General features: G+C 39.4%; 1 protein-coding gene across 1 annotated transcript; it reads right to left on the reverse strand.

Annotated features, from left to right (window-relative positions):
* Nucleotides 1–16590: 16590 nt before the first annotated feature.
* LOC133725522 (trihelix transcription factor ASIL2) lies at nucleotides 16591–18303 on the reverse strand. The gene has a single exon (XM_062152807.1). The coding sequence runs from the start codon at nucleotides 17971–17973 to the stop codon at nucleotides 16849–16851; it is 1125 nt and encodes a 374-aa protein (XP_062008791.1). The 5' UTR covers nucleotides 17974–18303; the 3' UTR covers nucleotides 16591–16848.
* Nucleotides 18304–18854: the final 551 nt, after the last annotated feature.

Below are 18854 nucleotides of genomic sequence, written 5' to 3' on the forward strand. Positions count from 1 at the left end.
TCTATGGGATCAAGCAAGTATCTATCAACCTCTCATCCGACCAGCACTGCCTCACCTTCAAGCTGCTTGTTCCACAAGTCTAGCATAGCAGCCCTCTTCCCTGTTAACCCTCCTATGGGCACAGTTGGTGTTGGTCTGCTACTATGGCCTTCTCCCACACTTCTTTTTCTTTTTGATGCAATCTAATCGCTATTAGAAGTTGCATACATATCACACAAGTCCAGCACAAGCTGTTTCACTTCATCTGATCTCCTCTTAATCTCTTCACTTCCCATGTAAAGCATGGTTTCACACACATAATCAAAATTCTTCAGTTTATACCTCGGATCCAAGACAAGTGCAACAAAAAACAACTCATTGATGTCATCGAGGGATCTAAAGTATTCTTGTACTTGGTCCTCATTTTGTTAGCCATACCAAACAACACCTTGTCACTCTCACTTGAATCACTATCTATAGGCTTGTGAAACAGCTCATCAAGCTCTGCCTTGACTGTGACTATGTTATGGAAGGCTTCATTTGCTCTAGGGTGAAGCTGTGCACTCACACTAACTGTGACATCGTAGAAAACCTTCAGAAACTTCACAAAAACACTGGCTTTATCCCAATCAGCTTGCACAGGGGGCCCTACCCTCTTCCTAGACTGCCTTGGCCTAACTTGAGTTTCAGCCTCTATATTTTCATCATCAAGCTCCTCATCTTCATCAAAATAACTCATATATCTAGCATCTTCCTCATCTGCCATTCTATCGAAAGCCTTCTTTAATTCTAGAGCAGTGTCCAGCATAATGAAAGTGGAGTTCCACCTTGTAGGCACATCTAACACACACACTTTCTTACACGGTATCTTCTCTTTCTCAACACATAGCTTAAATGCATCATATCTTTGTCCACTACTCCTCACATACCTAACCGCATTTCTAATGCTAGCCACTGACCTATCCATTATATGCAGACCAGCCCTCACAATTATGTTGACAATGTGAGCCATGCATCTCACATGCATAAACCTCCCATCAAACAAAGGTTTCCTAGGCCATCCACTCATTTTGTTTTTAAGGTACTCTATGGCTACCTTGTTTGCTGATGCATTGTCCACCGATATAGTTAATACCCTATCCAAATTCCATTCAACCAAGCAAGTTTCCAAAAATTTTCCTATGCTATGACACAAAAATTCAGAACTCTTCTGTGCATATGCCAGGCAGCATCTATGAAATGTGTTGTTATAACCATATAATTAATGTTTTGACATGAGGTCCATGTGTCCATTGTCAAACAGACAGAATGTGACCTCAATTCCCCTTCAATGTCTCTTTTTTGCATCATACATGCGCAAAAAATTCTTCACAACAACTCTCCTACAAGGTACATTCCATCTTGGTACAGCTACTGAACAAAAATAAAGAAATCCCGGCCTTTCAATTGAACTGAAAGGCAGTTCATCCAACACAATCATAACACATGCAGCATCTAGACATGAATCTTTTGACCACTGCCTAGAAACTAAAGAGCATTTCTGATCAAACACATCACTGGTTAATATTTGTTGACTTTCTTCTAGGTTATTCCTACCGAGGTATCCTTTGCAAACTAGCTCAATATGCTTCCTAAGGGAACTAGTCCCATTTTCCCTAGAATCACAGGCTAAATGAGTGGAGCAGTACTTACATTGTGCTCGCTTTGTACTGCCAACTACAATTTCCTTTCCATCCACAAACTCCAGTAAAGGCTTGTCGAATTTGGTGAAATGCTCCCACACTTCGGACCTCTCCTTCTTGGCCTTCTTATCCCTCTTTCTCTTCGTGTTCTTCGCAGGTTCAAACTTCTTCTTCCCTTTAGTTTTCGAAGCTCGAGATTGTGTTTGAATTTCTGCACTTGGTTGATTCTGTTCATCATCTCCATTTTGTTGAACAGCCACGACCTCATTACCAGTCACTGAATTAGTAGAGTGATTGGATTGAGTTCCTGAATCATCAGTGCCTTCAGAGGCCATTGGACTGGAATGAGTTTTCAATTGGCTTGTTGAATCTGGGGATTTGGGGGTTTTTGCATTGAATTGAATCAACTCGGATGGCGTAATAAGTTGGGGTTTGAGTTTGGAGTTTTCGAATCGGGGTGAAGCCGTGAAGGAATGGGGTTTTCGAATTGGGGTGAAATGACTGAAATCGGGGATGCGGTCGAGAAGAACTGAAGAAGGAAGAAGAAGATCTGAAGAAGTGAAATGGAACTGTGAGAGAGTAAGAGACTGCGGGTAGAATTTTAGGTTTTAGTCGTTAACTCTAGGCCAATGGTAGGATGAAAAGTGGAGATATTGACCGTTACAGTCGGTTCTGCGGGTTTATGTGTTTTTAAAACATGGGAACCAGACCGAACCGGGATATTGTACATCGGTTCGATTTCAATGAGACTACCTTCTTTTTCTTCACAGGAACCGCACCGAACCGTCGGTTCCGGTCCGGTTCGGGCCGGTTTTGCGGGTTTTCGTGTCAAAAGTCTCAGGCCTAATATATATTATTTTATACTTATGCTACTATTTCTATTCTTATATAATTGTTTTTCTAATCAAAGCTATCCCAACATTTTGAAACCCGGTATAATGGCACCCGGAGCATATATTATAGGTGGTTGGACGCCAAGACAACCGCTAGCATATGCACGTACTCTTATCCCTTTTTATGGCCATTACACTATAAATTAATTAGGGACATCTATAGTTTCTGCTCACGCTTCCGGGGTAGCTGCACTTTTGAAGAATGCACATCCAACATGAAGTCCAGCTGCCATTAGATCTTCCATTATGACAACTGCAAGGACTCCTCAAACAATTAATTTTTACAATCCATTTGATAAATTTGATTCATCATTAGAGCAAGTTCACTCGTTGGGTCACCGGGTCAGTTACTATTCACTACTTTTTAGTGTTTATTTCCACCCTCTGGGTCATGGGCACAGTTTCCAAACTGACCTGGGTCACCGAGTCAGTTTGCAGGTCACGAAAGTGACCCAGAGGTCACCAGGTCAGTTGGAGACTGTGCCCGTGACCCAGAAGGTGAAAATAAACATAAAAATAATGAATAGTAAGTGACTTGGTGACCCAACGGGTGGACTTGCTCTTAGCTGTAGGAGTAGCCGAGGAGGTAAAATTGATCTGAATGAAGCCCCTTCCCCGGAATTGACTTATGACGCAACATAAAAAGATCATGCATGTGAACTATTTGTGTTGAAAAGGTTTAGAGTCCCAACTCCCTGCCATAATTAGATCTACAAACTATAGATGCTTAAAAGCAACGTCGTTCCAACTTAACTACCCATCATTTATAATTCCATTCAACCACACTGATTATTTTTTGAGAAAGTCACAATTTTAGAGAACCCTAACAAATGTAGGAAAACCTGATGTAACTTATGAGGTCAGCGTATCCGCCATTCAGTTGGAAACACTACTCTTTCCAAAACTGATGTAACTTAACCAATCTTCCATTATGACAACTGCAAGGACCCCAACAAAGTAGTGTTTGGAAAGACTCTTGACTATTATGTGCCTGACTTAAAAAAGAGGAACTATGCACATGTTCATAACAGAACAAGTAAAGAGCATATAGTTCCTACATGCTCTATTACCGGGATTGAAATCCCTCCAAACGACGTTGGATTCCAGCAATAAACTGTCCTTTGCGATCCTAAAGTTCAACCTCAAGATAGAAACTGTTTCTGGTGAATAGATGGCAGTCTAATCCAGCAGAATCACAGGATGTCACGTCACTATCGCTATCAGTCTCGTTTATCTATAAAACAAACAAAGGTCAGAGGGAAGATCGGGTGTGCCGGCCTTCAAAGCTCCAATGCCTAAGTTAGTATCGTTATAAGATAAAGATAATGAAGAGCGATAGTAAACAGTTACCTCTTCAGGGTGTTGGAGATGACCTATTTGTAGAGGATTTGGGGGGATGTAGTTCACTTGCTTCCAATGTGGGACGTTCGGGTTCCTAATACCGCCCTAAGGGGTATCGCGATCCCCCCGCCTGAGAGTGTCTTTATTGCTCTTTGTTGGCTAGATGAGTCTTATGGTTCTAGTATTTTTCCTGGGAGGTATATATACTAACAAGTCTCCCAAGTCCCTGGTCAAGAGTTCTCTTGGGTGGAGAGTTTGTTTTGATAGAAATATCGGAAGTGCAAGATGAGTCTCCTTGCCACGTAGGACAGGAGTAGAAGTGAGTGCTTCAGTTTCAGAAAGAAAGCTTCGATGCTCTCAACCTGGTTTAGTACCTACTGGTACGTCAAAATCTAACTGGTCATAAACAACGTAAGGTGCTGCTCTAAGTCTATTCGAACTGAATTAGCACTTCTCAGATCAAGTGATGGCTAGGCCTCTCTGGCTGAGCTCTTCCGTACAACAATTACCCCCAGTCCACCAAGTCCCCAGCTAAGAGGAGTGTTGACTGGGGTGGAGAGTGTTTTTTTTTTTTTTTTTTTTGCTGTATCGCGATTGGGTACTTGTAGGTTTTCATGCATTTTTTGACGTATGTGCTATGCCCTGACGACATGTGTCCTGCTGTTATTCGTATTTCGTGTGCAGGAAGGCAGTAACAATGGTCTTCATGGTTCCATAAGACTTAACAATTGATTTCATCATCTCTCCATCCAACCATTACCATTATAGCTTTCTGTACTCCCTAACATTTAAGTGTTAAAAAAATTGTCAGTTCCATTTACTAATGAAATTTGCAATACTTGCATGGACAACGATAAATGTAACCAGTACATGAGAAAATATTTTCCGAACCATACCAACCGAATATCTGGTCAAAATTACAACATTGATGCCGCCTAATTGTAATGGATAAACATAAGGAGGCACCATATTTAGATATTGTTTTCTTTTAGATCAAGTTCTTTGTAACATAATTATTACAATTTTCTGAAAGACCATAAAAGTACAATATACAAGGCTCTTGCTGTAACAAATATTAATATTTTGTTCAAACCTATTTTTTCCAATATGGATAAAAAAACACATTCTGATGCGGGAAGCGTGAACACGATAGTAAGAGGCTCCGTCAAGCGTCGAAAGCCATATGAGATGATCTAGAATCCACTAGCAATTACGGGCACAACCGTAAGAAACATAGAGAAACTTCTCTAATATTTGGTTTTTTTATTGATAACTTCAATTAAAATTACAATCTAAGAAGTGCCTTATATATAGGGCACATAGCATAAACCTAATACAACTAGGAAACAAAAAGAATAATTTATTATAGACTAAAACTAGAAAACCTAATTAAACCTCATTAAATAAAAATCAAAATAAAATCCTAGATACTAAAGAATATTACGCAAATATATAATTGGAATCCCAACCAAGATTTTGTTCGAGAATCCCGATATATCCAAAATAGTAATTTATGATTAATTCCATCATTAAGAAGTCTATTTGAATACCAGTTTTCAATATTCAAATTATTCTTCTTGATGTGAAGACACTTCTTTCTTTTCGAGATTCTTTGTTGAAATTGGCTAAAATCTCGTCCTACATCAGTTTCCTCCACTTGAAAAGAACTCGACCTCGAGTTCTTCTTGAATGCAGCTCGATCATTACTAGGAATAAAACATGATAAGCCATCAACTTCAATATTCTCGAAATTAAAAGGTATCACCATGAATCCAATACCATAGACAAGTTTAGAATAAGTATCTTGAAACTTGAACTCCTCCACTTGAAAAGGAATGGGCAATGACTTCTCCTTGGGTTGATCTTGAACACAATTAGGCATGCATGACATGGATATCGATGTGATGAATGAATCAGCTTCCTTATCCTTAATGAGTTTCTCTTCAATCTTCAAAGTTGCTTCTTCATGTTCCTTTTCACACACCTCAGGATGGTCATTCTTGACGTTCTTCCTTCTAGGCTTGATTTTAAATTTGTGCGACTCCCACCTAAATAAATATGTGTTGTCTTTGCAATAACTACCTTTGACGCTTTCATGCCATGGTCTTCCAAAAAGCACATTAGTGTCGTCCATGTCAATCACATGACAAGTAATCTCTTCTTTATAAAATTTTCTCATAGAGACAGGAACTTTACAAACCTCTGTTACTTGTGCATATTCATCCTCTCCAAATGGAATCCAGTATGGATCACTCAGCTTCACTGTCAGTAATTGAAAATAATCCACAACTTTGTTTGCTACAAAGTTCTTTCGTAGACCACTGTCAATTATTACAGAGCATACATTGTCTTTGATGATACATGTAGTTCGGAAGTCGTCGTAATCCGGTGTTGTGAATATCCAACGTTCCATGTTTTTTTTTTTTTTTTTTTGGATTGATGAGGTTGTCCTAGGGCGAATCCCTTGGCGTGTTCCTCTTCAACGAAACTTTCTTTGATAGATACTCTACGACCAGCGTCGTTGAGGTTGGTGGTAGTGAACTTCTCCCTTGAATCGTCGTCTGCTAAGAAGAGGGCGATACCCGCTCTGAAACCAAATGATGCGGGTGAAGGAATTGTGTCCTAAAACAATCATTTTGATGTAATTATTATTGTAATTATTATTAATCAAAAGGGCAAGTTTATTGTTCATTGCTTATATTTAATATTTGATTGAACAATGTCCAAGGAATATGAGTTAAAGAGAAAGTAATCTAAAGAGTTAGATGTGTGAGACCTTTACTCTTTCACACTCTTATCCTAAAAGGTTCCTAGTCATAGGATTATCACTTGGACATTGATAATCCGGAAAGACTAGCACATACTATGTATGCTCAATATGGAGGATGATATGTCTCTTGTCATTTGTGTAGAGACACTAATACAAGTATGTGGGTGCTCTTAACTTAAAGAGTACACTGAACGCGATCATTAGAGTTCTTGTATGGAGTCTTACTTACATGTCAAACTTGAACTCTAAATTGCAATAATACAAATTAGTCCTTGGACCTGAGACACCATAGTTGTCTTATGAGTGAATGGATTATCTCTTGATGATGCAATAATATTGTGTCCCTTAATGGATATAATAGATGCATTCATTGGTATAATCAATTCGGTCATGGAGACATGTGAGTGTACAATAAGGAATCTCTATCCTTAAGTAAATAAGGTGTATGTTCAAAGATGTGATTCAATGAGTCTTTGGCCAAAGCATTGAATGAGATTAAAAAGGAGTTTTTAATCACATTCTAAGAATCACATAAGAATGAAAATCACATTAGGGGATTGACATATCAATTCCATACCCCGATGATGTGATTTAGAACATAGTGTTAGAGAAGGACCGTATTGTATTGTAATTCCAATTGAATAGGTTCTTTGTCATTCTACATTAACTAGGGTAGTCATGATATGTTGCAAGACGTCACTCATGACTTGTGAAGTCCCCGAGGATTAATAAACATTTATAATCCTAATAACAAGGGAGAATCAAAAATAGAGTTTTTGATTCGTAAACAAAATAGAATGGTTTCTATAAACTTCACTGCCTTGTTAATTAGAACCTAAGAGATCGCACACCATATAAGTGGATCCTTGAGATTGTATATGAAGAAGATTAAACAAGAGTTGGTTATGACCAAATAATTAATTAGATTTATTATTTGGACATAATTAGGTTTTTCGGGTAAAACCGAACCTATTGGGTCTAAACGATTGTCGGGCTTTTCGTGTGGACTTGGGCTTCACTAAATGAGATTTAAATGAAAGCCCAAGACACATTTTTAGTGCCCAATAACAAGTATGGACCAACCAAAATATTGGCTTTATGAAAGTCAATATTTTCTTTTAGTAATTGGAGTTATTTCCTATTATATAAAAGTGAAAGCATGGACAAAGAGAAAAAGTGTGTCTCCACACTATTATTTTCAGATTTGAGATAGAGAGAGAGAAAGAGAGTTCTTTCTTGGTCCATTACAAAATTAAAGGAAAGAAGAACACTTGCATAATTTCTTCTTTTCTTTCATCTTTCTTCATCTCTTGATTCACTTGGTGAAGATCCTTAGAGGCCATATCCTTTTGTGGCTTTACTTGTTACATCAAAGAGAAGATTACAAGCACAAGAAGGAGTACAAGAAGGAGTTCTTAATCCAAGGTGCTTCAAGGTGGAGGAAACACACACAAGGAGAGATCAAGGAGAGGAACTTTGGTGGTTCACTTGGATCGGATTAAAATCACGCTCCAAGGGTGAGTAGAACATAAACTCCCTCTTTGTTCTTCCTTACTATGCATGCTATGTTTATATACATATCACAATAAGCCAAGATCAAGGGTTAAAGGAATGGATTTTATGTTTAGTTAGTAGTTTAATGGTTAAACTAATTCCGCACTAATTAAAAAGTTTTGAAATCCATCCATTCCTTCAGCGGGAAGGGTGAACACGATAGTAAGAGGCTCCGTCAAGCGTCGAAAGCCATATGAGATGATCTAGAATCCACTAGCAATTACGGGCACAGCCGTAAGAAACATAGAGAAACTTTGGCGCCGTCTGTGATGAAATTGGCTAAAAACATACCGGTTTTCAATATTCAAATTATTCTTCTTGATGTGAAGACGCTTCTTTCTTTTCGAGATTCTTTGTTGAAATTGGCTAAAATCTGGTCCTACATCACATTCATACATGGGCTATATATACCATACATTACATTGACAACCCTAAATTGAAATTAGCTTGTATTGGTACCAAGAATGTTTGCAACAAGAATACAGATCCTCAATTAAAAAGGAAATTAACTTTGCTCTGGTAATTATTTTTCCCAAACAGACTTATGGTTAATTATTGACACTTCTACGCCCTGAGTTGTCACACAACAACCCCAGAGCTCAGCTGGGAGAATAATTACTGAACTATATATACCCAATATATGATATAAAAGCATGAGCTAAACTCAACTTCCTGTAGCAGGTCTTCGTTGGACTACCAAATCATCAGCAGACTAATAATCTGCCATGAGCCGGTACATGTATGATGGATTATAGCCTCCACTGGAAAGAAAGAGAGATTGTCAGTGATACATTTATCTAGGAAATCAGGATATATAAAACTGAAAAAGTTCAAAATACTGATCTGAAATTGATGGTTTTAGAGCTGAGGCTAGATATAAGCTATGATGGCAGAATCTAATCATAATCTTATATGTCCATTTTCATTTTTTTTTTCCTTGAATTGAATTGAAATGCAATAGGTGAAACCTATCTTCAATGAATGTAAATCCATACAGTACTTACGTATCAGCGATAAATAGACTAACAAGCTTTGGTGGCACAAAATCAAATGTAGAATTGACAACATGCAAAAGTGCAGAACCAGTGCCAATTCGAAAATCCATGCAATCTGAGAATTCTCAAAATCCAGCAGTTCAGAAGGAGATCTTAACTCATTCAGCAAGACTACAGGGTTGTGTGGATACAGAGGGCACAACAGTAAGGCAAACAGACAATTTGGATAGAGAAAGTGTTAAGAGTGAAATCCAGGAAAATAAGCTACCAACAGATAGTGTTACTCTCAGTTCAATCCGGCTAAGACCAACTCTGCTTGAGAATCCCATGATCCCCATTCTAGCATTCTTTGTAATTAGTCTAATCATGCAAAAACGAAGCTAATAACACACTAGCAGCCAACATAAACTTGAATGAAACTGAGAGTAATGCTATTCATCTGACTTAATTATCAAACAGCTAAAGGAGACTCAATTCTTAGATGGGATGGATATTTCATCCCCAAATATTTGACTTAAATGATTCCTTCTGCTCAACTCTTTCAAAGCTGCTCTTTACTTGCTACCCCATAGGTGGATTGTTATTAGACCAAGTTGTTTTAAACCCCAAAAATGAAAACAAAACGAAGGATTTTTCAAATGATAAATATACAACTATACAAGTAGTTTTGTGTTATGTAACCTTGTAACCGCCAGCAAGCTCAACAAAAGGGACAGCATGCCTTTGGGCTGCAAGTGCAACCATATTCAAACCAACAGGTTGTTGGTAATTTATATGGTCTAATTGCTATATTTATAATAAAATCAAGAACTCATTTATGCAGATCAAATAAAAGGCAGAAAGCATAATTCAAATCAAAGTAAATCAATAAAAGTTAGAAAAACCTTTAAATAATTTGGTCGAGTCTAGAACTTGGTTCTATGTACTTAAGACGAAATTGTCTCCTCATCGGTGCTTAAAGGATTTTAATGGCAAACGTCTCCCAGGATACAACGACCTTCTTCTTGTGGTAGTAGCACTCCAAACCTCAAGAACAGCGAACTTAGATTGTGTATGAACTCTCTCTTAAAAAAGACTCAATTGGTTTTCATGACACTAGGAATACTCATATGTAAAAGAAGAGGAGGAAAATATGAATTCAAGATTTTTTTTCAGAATATGGTGTAGCAAGTGTTTTATAGATGTAAGGTGACTTTTGGAGTGGAGATGATTTTTCACCAAAAGTTATCTTTTGTGATCAGCCATGACTTCTCATTGCATAGTCATTTACATCTATTCAACTTCACACCTTTTCACTAATTATTCATCCACAAATTATGGAAAATAAAATATTTAATATTAAATTTTCCAACACAGGTGCTATAACACCACCATTGGCCATGAGCCCATGACAGCATGAGCACCAACTATAACCTTAAGAATACAAAATTCAACGTCAAGCTGGAACATAGGATGTAGATTCCCAAATGGAAAATATAAGACTGCCTCCTACCATGATCACTTGAGATATCATAGCAAAAATTGCAGAATCAGTAATCAGCGTGGTTTGTAAACCTCTTGCAGCCAATTCTTTTGCAAGAAGATGCCCCTGATACCTAATAGCTAGAAACCACTTAATAATAAATTAGAATAGTCTAGGCAGACAATTTGCCGAAGGCAGGTAAGTTGTTGGTAGTCTGCTATTTCTATATTTTAAGCACATCTTTTTGGCTAAGATATAGCACGATATTGCAGACGATTCAAAATGTACCTCTTGAGATTTCTCAAATACTTCTACCAATTTCTTCAAAGCCTCTTGATCGCTAAGTTACTGGCTAGTAATTACTCTAAAAACACAATACAACCGAAATATGAATATTAAACAGAGAGGAAAAGTGAAATAAAAACAAAGTTAGAACCTTTACTTTCTCCAAAGATAACCAAATACAGCAAAATCAAGAAGCTATTGGATCAAACCTGCAAAGACTGAAGCTTTAATACAATCTCGGACCCAAATTAAAGCAATCGAAGCTATTTCATATCAAATTACAATCTCATTAAAGTAGCCTAATTCAGTTACACGATATGAAACAATAATGTAGCATTCTAGCATCACCTTCTCCCCTAAACCTGATTGCATCATGACAAGACGTAAGTAACATCAAATAGGACAACATGGCTTCCATCTATACTGTGTATAGATTCTCTTTAGACTAGGAGTACGCTCAACAGATAATAAAAGGACCCCAAGAAGATTTATATAACCAAATCAACCATGCTAGTCATATAGATATGCAAAAATAAAGCTCCCAACCCCACATGCATTCATGTACAAACAACTGAACTTTAAATAAATAAATATGTGTGTGTGTGTGTGTGTGTATCCAGCAAAGGCAATTGCAAAAACTAGCCCTTGATCATCATAAGCTGTAGTAACCCTTCCTTGTACATGTACAGACCCCAGCATAAGAATTGCGAATTAAAAATCATAAAGGAAAACGCAGGGTAAGATAAGAAACACTACCCATAGGTCACGTCTATACCTAGCACTTGTCAGCCCACTGATCCCAAAGCATGACAGTTCTATCAAGAGAACCAGAGACAAAGCTTTCCTTGTGAGAACACAAGCTAAGTGAGACAACCCTAGAAACAATATAAAAAGATATTTCATCAGTTAGACAGACAGGCACATTGAATAGCACAAGCCATTTGAGTAAAACATGGCAATCATTTTAGAAACCAGATCATGGTCATTGAATTGTTGTCATGCAATGAGAGAAGCCTTAGCATTTCTATACACTGGCCATCATATAATGAATTCTAAATTTTTTAGAAACCCACACATGACAGAGACAAGAATAGGAAATTGAAGTGAACAAAAACTATAACAAAGTTTTCAACTTAGTCATCGAATCAAGCACAAATAACGCTACAAAGAATGATAAAGATCTTTGGAAAATACCACTCCGGCATAATAGCAAGCTTGAAAAAGAGAACAAACAACAAAACTGAAGTAGTCTTATACTGTCTTGAACCAAATCCTGCCCACCAATTTTTCAGCTGTTCTGTTTCATTTACAGGAGGCATTTGCATATTGGCATAAAACACAATCAATTACCGCTGCTTAAGAATGTGCTGTCTCATCTACCAAAAATAATAAAGCATCTTCTCTAAAGATCAAAGAAGCAACCAACAAATAATGCTTAGAATGCTAAGTAGTTGTTTATATGATCCAGCCAAATTGTTCAAGCATGAAGCATGATCAGAGTCATATGAAACAAAGCCAAAAGACAAAAAAACGGATGCAAACCTCAAGATTTGCGACCAGAATATCAAAATCTATATATTGAACCTAGATCGTTTCCTTCATTAATCCCATCATGATAGTTCTCCATTGACACGGCAGTAAAACTAATAACAGATGGCATCACAATTACTGTAAGATTAACAATTAAACAAACAGTAGCTGCAGTAAATGCGTGCTTGGCCTAGAGAAAACTATGCTTACCTTGTTTTAGCAGGACCAAGGCTAATGCTTGAATGGACCTGCTCTCAACAGCTCCCGGTTCACTGGAACAAAATCAAAATCAGAATGGTGGATTTAAATGCGTGGATTCACCCCCACCCCAAAAAAAAAAAAAAAAATCTTCCCTTGTAGTTGCAAATTTTGGTTTGTGGTTTTGATGAACAAGATGCCAACCAGATGTAAACCTCATCCCAGATATGCCAAAATACCATTAACCCCTGCTGCTTTCACCATTATGGAACTGGAATTACAGTTAACATCCCATTACCAGTCCTCAACACAAAGTAACCTGTTTGTGAGGATGATAACTGGTCAGTGGGGCCGATTTTGGTGTAAAGTGGGAGAAAGTCACAAAGTCATTCTACACTTTGGTATCTCACTTTGGTTCATCAACTTATTATTTATGCATAACATTCGTACACGCCGTTATTTACACCTTCAACTCAAGTGTCATGTAGGTTTCTTCTATGAGTATTTTCATCAATTTATGTTTTCCTACCAAAAATTCAATGGGAGATGATCTAATTTAAGTTTATGGTAGATCAATTTAAGTTATTATACTGAAAATTTTGACTTTTTGCTATGATCCCAGGAAACAGAATAATTAAAATGAGAAGAGGTGAGAGATTTATCGTTTTTCAGCCTGCTAATCCACAAATAGAGAGTGGCCTGGATGAGATCAGATTGTCTGCTAACTTTTTTAATTGTTGATTCTATATCATTTTATCTTAGCTCTTCCAGTGTAATTTGTTGGGTAGATACTGGTTTTCTTTCAAGTTCTAGGGTTTGAGCCTAGAACTTTTCAGATAAAAAAGAAAAATGTTTGTTCAATTCATTATGCATAATCAATTTCAATACAAATCATAGCAGATTGTCTAGTAGAGTTGTAGAAATTGCTATAAACTTTTAAGATCTATGGTTGTTGTATTTATTTGTTTACTCTTTAAATATAGATCCATAGTTGTTTGGTTTCATCAACAATGAAGAAGGATGCAGCAAGTGTTTTTGTTTTTTAATAAAAATAAATATGCATTAATTGAGTGAGTTTTTGCTAAGTGGCAAATACCATGAGATTTTTTGTGGAAGAATATAAATTGACGATAATACCCATGATAGAAAGCTACATGACACTTGAGTTGAGAGTGTTATTAACGACATGTTTGAATCTTATACATAAATAATAAGTTGATGTACTAAAGTGATATATTTAGAAGATGAGGTACCAAAGTGTAGAATGACTCTAAAAATTATCAACACGATCATAATTGCGGCATTAACAAATGCAACTTCACAGCTAAAGAAATTTCCAACTTAAAAAAAACCCTAGGAGAGTTTTTTCTCTCAACCCTAGTCATCTACGGCGCCCTCGCCTTCATTGACAGCCTTTACCGATTCCTCTCCGCCTCGCCTACTCTCTCTCTGTGTCTATGGCCTCCATTGATGCCGTTACAGCGAGTTTCGCTGCCTCTCTTGCTCTTGCTGAAGGGGGTAGAGCCCCTGATCTGGGGAAGATTGGAGGAGGTCTTGTGTGCAGGTCCTCCCAATCTTTTCCCATTGGCAAGCCTTTGACCCGAAAGCTAATCGATCCAAAGGCCTTCATGTCCCACTTCAATCGAACCTAGATCGTGGATAAGGAGTTCAGGGTTCAGGAACGGGCGGGTGATCTGTTCTTATTCTCGTTTGCTTCTGTACGTGATCGTAACAAAGTTCTTCGAGGGGGGGTCTGATGCTATGATCGAGCCCCTGTCTGTTTTGAAGAATATGATGGTGTCAAGTCACTGCATGAGATTCAGTTCAAGCATCTCCGGATTTGGACTAAGGTTTCGGGCATTCCACCTCTGTATGAAGAACCCGAGAATCTCACTCTGATTGGTAACCTCTTGGGTGGTTTTTTGGACTACGATAAGAAGGAGTTCAAGAAAGGGTCGATTAGGGTTTTGTTCACTCATGATATCTCCAAACCAATCCTGCTTGAAAGAAGAGTCTTCATGGATACTGGGGTTGAACTTGTTCTTCACTTTTAGTTCGAGCATCTGAAAGGGAGATGTTCTCAATGTGGACTCATCACTCATGTTGGCCTTGCTTGTGAGGAGTCAACTGTAGCAATCCCTACTTCTAGGGTTTTGCACTTTCCTGGACCTTCGGCCTATGGGGGTTCATTTGCTTTCTCTGCTAAGAACAAACAGGATCTCTTCACTGCCTCTTCGTCCATCCCAAAGAAGAAGAAGCCATTCTTCCGTCGAGTGGCGCGCCGGAGTTCTAGCCCTCCTTCTCCTACTGATCCAGTTTTTGTAGTAGTTAGTAATGAGACTGTTGATCCTACTTTGGAGCACAGGTTGGAGACTAATGGGGCTCTAAGTGAGGAGCCTGTTATTGAGGTTGCTTGTGATCTTATTGTTCCCACAGGTATGTAGAAGAAGCAACAGGAGGGGCTGCCTTCCAAGAAGTGGGAGCGCAGTGGTGAGTGTAATCCTTCCCCCAAGAAATTCAAAACAATCTTGGGTGGTAAGATTCCTACGCTGCAGGCGGAAGCACTCGGACTCACTGAGGAGGATAGTGACGTTACTTTGGTAACTCTGAAAAAGAAGACCAGTAAGCCTCTTGGAAGCAAGAATAAAATTCAGCGTGCCAACAAGAAGCCTAATGGTACCCCTTTGAGGATCACTTATCCTACTATCACTGGTTCAGTTCCCAGCCCTAGAGACAAGGGCAAAGGAAAGTTTTAGGCTTTTCCAGGTTTCCTTGCCTAATACTAGAAGTTGAGTCTTCTACTACTTTCATCTTAGTTTCTCTAGTTGTACACAAATTGAAGTCTCTAGGCGGCTAGGTTACTACTTCATGGGAAGTTGGTAGGGAGGATTTGTTTCTTGTTGTTAGACTCAATAAATAAGCGAATGTGTTAGCAGTGACGGTCACATGTCCTTTGCCTGATAGCTTATACCATTTATGACTCTGGTGTAAGACAACATTTGATGTACGTGCCTTCTGACCGTGAATAAATGAATGAAATTATCTCTTTTCCTCAAAAAGACAAAGTGTAGAATGACTCTAAGTTAGGGTATTGTTTATGACTTTTTCCCAAAAATTTTGGTTCATTACAGCCTACTCCTTCCATTTTCCCTCCTAATTTCAGTGAACTCTTTTTCTGACTCAACTCAATCTTTGAGTGCCTCATGTTGAGTTCACATTCTAGAGAAATCCTTAAAACTGTAGATGAAAGTTCTGCATTTGTAGCCTTTACTTGAGAGATATAAATCAAAGGATAATACGAGTACTTGGATAATTTAATTTTGCAAGTTCATACTCAACTAGCATGCTCGGAGTACTACGAGCTGCCATGCTTCAATTATACTTTCTTCATTTTGGGGATTACCCGTCTTTTTATTTTCTTTTCTTTTTCTTTTGGTCAAAGTTTTGAGCACTACTTTGATGAGCTCCATCTATTTGGTTACATAACTTTGTATAGGGTTTAGCGTTTATTTGCAGGTCCAAGGTTTGACATGCATCACCAACAACAAGAAGCAAACATTTTTTGTACATAAATCTCCTCCTAGGATCCAGGTCCTGGGTTCAAGTCACTGGTAGGAGTGAAATCCTTTAATCCTCTTTTTTATCTCCTAGTCCTCTGTCTGCATTACCTCACATACAGAACCTGCATATCTTTTCGTCAACTGTCTGGAATTACCTTCCGGCATAAACATGATACACCAAATATGAATGAACATATCACATGTTGCTTCTCCATTCATTTGATAGCATTCAACAACCAGCAAGAACAATTAACAAGTTACAAATTTCATGACAATGTTGTATAATGAAGCCAAGAATATAATTGAGTTATCATATCATTTGGAAGAACCGCACAATGTCCTCAATGCTAAAGCTGATCCCCATTTTCATTTCATAATGTTAAAACAGCATTCACAACAGCTAAGTCAAGAAGACTCAACTAGACTTGCCAATAAGAATCAACTCTAAATCCTAATCAACCATTTACCCTGATGACACTACTCTCTTCCTAAGATTTCACAAACTTAAATATGTGATAACAAAGAGAAAAACAGATCATACACTCAAACCTACCACTTTTAAGAGTACAAATTCGCCAACATGGGCTTGTTTTCGGTTCCTAGTTGCTATCGCTGTTGTTGTTGTTGTTGCTGCTGCGGTGATGATTACTCGCATTCCCATTCCTCCTACCATGCTTGAGCTGCGAAATCTCCAGCTGGGTCTTCATGAAAAACTGCATTCTTTGCAACTCCAACTCTTTAGCAAACTTCATCCTCTGCTTCTCCATCTCCACCACCTGCTGCAGCTTTGCAGTCTCGGCGTGCTCATAAGCCTCCCCGAACCTCAGCATTGACTGCGCCAATTCCCTCATTGAATTCCCCCACCCACCTTTCTTCTCTCCACCCCCAACTCTTCCTCTAATCTCTTTCCCAACCCCTCCTCCTCCTCCTCCTCCTCTCCCCCTCCCTAAACCAGTATTCACCCCCCGCCCAGCCATCCTCGGCCTCTTCAGCTCAGAAACAGGGGGCGGAAAGCTATCAGCAGAGACCGGAGAGACCTCCCTTGAAGAATCCGAATCCCACTCCACCGGATCCCTTTTCTTAGCATTTGCCTTCTGCAGCTGCTGCTGGTGTTTGGGGACAAAATGACCAACTCCTCCTCCTCGGACCCCGACCGGCATTCCCATCGGAATCTTATGGTTCTTAGCCAAGAAACCCGGCGGCACCGAACCACCACCAGAAGCAGAACCAAGGGTACCCTTAGCAGTGGCGCCAATCAAATGATCAAGCTTTTCGAAAAAGGGCCACTTGCTCGGCCCACCTCCGGCCATCATCTTCGATTTCTCCAACTTATACTTCTTCTTCACAGTGTCGATTCTGTTCTTGCACTGGATATCAGTTTTGGGGATTTTCCCATAGTCCTCTCTGCTACTCACAATGTCGGCCACCTCCTTCCAGTGCTTCTGCTTCAGGTTCCCTCTGCTCAGCTCCAGGTACCTCTCCCCCCACGCCTCGATCAGCACCGCCGTCGCGCTTTCGCTCCAGCAGTCCTCCCTCCCGCCGCTGCTTCTGACCTGCGACGGCAGCGCTAGGGTTAGCGTGTTGTTCTGCGGCGACTCTTGCGCCGCCGTCGGTATCTGAGACGGAACCGCCACCGTCACCGTTATCCGACCGTTCGCCCTCGGCGACGCCGGAGATCCGCTCCCCGCCGACACCGGTGAATGCATCTCGTCGTCCTCCTCCATCGATCTGAAAAAAAAAGGCCGAGATCTGAGAACACCGGATCGAAAATCGGGTTTATTTCAGAGGGAAGAGGATTGGAACAAAGCTAGGGTTTCGGTGAATCGGCGAGTATGTCGACGATGGAGACTGATTTATAGGCGGAGGGATTTGACCGGAGTGCCGTGTGGGAATCGGCGATCTGAGAATTTAGGTTTTTGTGGCTGAGAAGTGCATTTAGTGTGAGAGAGAGAGAATGGGGAGAGAGAGAATGGGGAGAGGGGTTTAGGTTGACCGGCTTTACGGAAAACGTTACCGTTTTGTAATTTTGTTGGGTTGCGTTTTCTCGGTTGACGGAAAAAACTGAGGAGAGAGAGTGAGGGGTGAGATGGGGTTTGACGGCGTCCGTCGAGGGTGGGGGTTCGGAGGAGGGAAGGGGGGACACGTGGCGAGGAGAGGGTGGGGACCTGGGTGGATGAAATGGCGGGACGTGATTGGTGGAGTGGTCGTCACCGGCGTCATGAGACTGCCGGCTTGGTAGGTGACGTAGGGGAATTGGCTGCATGCATCCCGTGGGGGAATGGAATTGACGTAATAGTCCATCGTGTTTCGGGGCAATTACCGTTCTGGTCACCAGTGTTTACTTTACCAACCCTCTGCTACCTCACCTCACTCTGGCTAAAGCTTCTAGTTCCCGCCTTCACTAGTTGCCAACCCAATCCTGGCGTTGCTTTCAAATTCTTATTTTTACTGGCTAATTTTTTTTTTTTTTTTTATTATTTTTTTTTTATTTTTTTTTTTAACTTACAAAAAATGTCAGGTACATTCTTGGAGACTTGGACCATTTAACATCTTGCATTTTATCTTTAATTTTCACACTTTTTTTGAATGATAAAACGATGGGCTT

The sequence above is a fragment of the Rosa rugosa genome, chromosome 1 (assembly GCF_958449725.1).
Source record: "Rosa rugosa chromosome 1, drRosRugo1.1, whole genome shotgun sequence".
Classification (NCBI taxonomy): domain Eukaryota; kingdom Viridiplantae; phylum Streptophyta; class Magnoliopsida; order Rosales; family Rosaceae; genus Rosa; species Rosa rugosa.